This window comes from Cynoglossus semilaevis, chromosome 11 (genome assembly GCF_000523025.1).
Source record: "Cynoglossus semilaevis isolate Cse_v1.0 chromosome 11, Cse_v1.0, whole genome shotgun sequence".
Classification (NCBI taxonomy): Eukaryota; Metazoa; Chordata; class Actinopteri; order Pleuronectiformes; family Cynoglossidae; genus Cynoglossus; species Cynoglossus semilaevis.
The window spans coordinates 19734526-19737064 of record NC_024317.1 but is presented as its reverse complement, the minus strand read 5'-3'; the positions used below and the strand labels follow the sequence as shown (position 1 = coordinate 19737064).

The 2539-nt window shown below is 40.2% G+C and overlaps 2 protein-coding genes across 2 annotated transcripts in view; both read left to right on the top strand.

The window, feature by feature from the left end:
* The window catches only part of tgm8 (transglutaminase 8), a gene marked incomplete at its 5' end in the record, with an annotated part of 9306 nt that extends 8556 nt beyond the window's left edge, over positions 1 to 750 (top strand). The window contains one exon of the mRNA XM_025059982.1: positions 127 to 750. Within this exon, the coding sequence (XP_024915750.1) occupies positions 127 to 274 (148 nt within the window). The remainder of the gene's footprint in view (positions 1 to 126) is intronic.
* A 1757-nt stretch (positions 751 to 2507) lies between these two features.
* Positions 2508 to 2539, top strand: part of tomm34 (translocase of outer mitochondrial membrane 34) — a 3646-nt gene continuing 3614 nt past the window's right edge. Inside the window, exon 1 of the mRNA XM_008321210.2 lies at positions 2508 to 2511. Coding sequence (XP_008319432.1) covers positions 2508 to 2511 — 4 coding nt within the window. The remainder of the gene's footprint in view (positions 2512 to 2539) is intronic.

Sequence of the window (2539 nt, the reverse complement as noted above, 5' to 3'; positions counted from 1 at the left end):
GCCCTTGATGTAACCTCGATTCAAAATTGCCCATAATCATTGCCCAGTCCTAGTAGTAATGTACACTACGATGCTGTCAGTGTGATTAGCTGGTTCTAATTCTCATGTCCACTTCTTTTCTTCCAGACTTCCCAATCTGCCGCCGGACAAACTATTACGTTGCACTGTTCAATTCGTTCCCTACAAAACTGGGCAATTGAAACTGTTGGTTGACTTTGACTGCTCCACCTTCAGAGACATCAAGGGCAGCATCGACTTCACCGTCATTCCATAAGTTCTGACCTGCGACCATCTGAATTGATGTGTTCAGGACACGGCTTTCTTTTCTTTTCTTTTAAACATGTTTTTGTTTCTGGGATTGGATTAGATAATCTGGATTTAAATGAGGACCAATCACAGCCCAGCGCTACACGCTGTCTGTGGTGTTGTATGTTGTGTTTTTCTATTTCCCTCGGAGAGAAGCAGCACTTTAGTGTCCACTCGACAAAATTCAACAAGCTTTGAATTCAATTAATTTCACCCAAAATAAAGTCATTCATTTTTAAACTAATTTACTTTAAGTCAATCCCAAGCTTTTCAAAACACCACTGTACCTTTAAAACTCAACAAGGAGTTCAGTTAAATGAAGAAAAAAAAAAAACCAAACAGTTCTCTTTAATGAATTCTCCTACTGTTCCTTAGAAAAGTGACCTCTGCTGGACACACTGAGAAGTGCTGATGTCATCTGCTCTTCGTTCTCTAAAATAGAAACCAACGAACAACTGTTCCGCTCTGTCTTGTGATGCCTTCAGGGTTGTGGGTAAACTACCAGTGGTTTTTAACTCCAGTGGTGGAACGGGTTTTTTTTTGTTTGTTTGTATTTTGCTGATTGCAGTTTTTTTTTTAGTAGAAAATATTTACTTTGTGGTTACAGTCATGGTTTTTTTAATGGTTACTGTTTGGTTTTCATTTGTCACAAAGCTGTCCCTGTGTTTGTTTGTGGATGATGTGGACAATAAAGGGTCATTAGAAGTATAATACAAACAAGAATCGCTGGTCTTTTAATACTATTCTCTGCATCCTAAGTAAATCTCCAGTGTGATTAAATCCTGGTGGTACTAAAAAAAAACAGGCTTATATTTCTCCAATACTAGTATTACAATTCTATTGACGTCAAATTAAATATAAATACACTCACTAATACATTTACAACTTACAATACATACAACATTTTATGTAAAGACCCTGAACTTGCCCTTCGTTTATTTTTTTTAATCCGAAAATTTGCGTGTTCCTTAAACACAGCGTAAAACGAAGCGAAACTGATACACCAGGAAATGACGAGCTCCGCCTCCACTGCGCCTCCTTTTCCTCATTGAATTTACTAGAAGGAGCCGGTAAGTTTCTGAGCTCCTTGTCCTCCGTCATAATACTTTGACTGACGACACTGTAACCGGCACAACCTGCGTTTTGCTGCCCCACTGAAGGACATTCCCGCTGAGATATTGTTGCAACTTCACACAGAACAGCCGAAGAGTCTAAAGTAAGAGTTCACACTTTTAGCACCGTTTAGCATCAGTTAAATGGTTCAGTTAGCCTTCTGCTAAGTTAGCCTAGCTCTGAGCCACATTTTAGCACAACTTAGCCACCTGACGTAGTTGACGGTTGCTAAAAACAATTTCAACACTTATTTCCATTCACTTGTCCTCAATTGACGATTTTACTTGGTATTTTATCGTTTAGATAAAGTGGGAAAATACACGTAGTCTGTCCATATACGCTCAGAGGGCATGCTAGCTCCGTAGCCGTGTAACTGTGTAAGTCAAACTAACAATTCAGGTCAATTTAATCTTAACAGCGGTTTAACAAAAAATGCTCACATGAGAGAGATAGAAAGACTCGTGTTCAGAGCAGGGGCTGAATAAGTGCGTGCTACTGCAAACGGTACGTACTGACTCAAATTCATCAGCCAAATAACACCCCCCCAAAAAGATTTTAAAAAAAAGCACATCATCAACATAGTCATCAACCACCTCAAAACATTTTAAAAAACTCTACATTGACACAAGTACCGATCTGTATGTAATAATGTCAACTATTCTGGGACTAATGCTAATTCCTTCCAGAAACACATTTGTGACTAGAAGGTACACAGTCTCTGCTCTAACCCAACCCACTGCTGTTGTGCAGCTGTAGGTCCAGGCAGTAAACAGTGGTCGAAGCTTTCCCGTCTGGTCCACTTTGGTCTGGTAAAGTTGACTGGGAGTGTTAGTACAGTGGTGCAGTCATTTTGTATTTGTGCACTAATGATGTCAAGTCATTGTGACACAGCACACCACTGCAGTTAGTACCGAACAGGTGCAGTCATTTTGTATCCGTGCACTAATAATGTCAAGTCATTGTGACACAGCACATCACTGCACACACAACCAATATGTGACCTCTGCTTTTAACCCATCACCAAAGTAAACAGTGGGGAGCAGTGTGAGGTTCAGTGACTCGAACCAGGAGCCTTCCGGACCCAATAGATGGGTTTCCGATAATCGTTATTACCCACGGT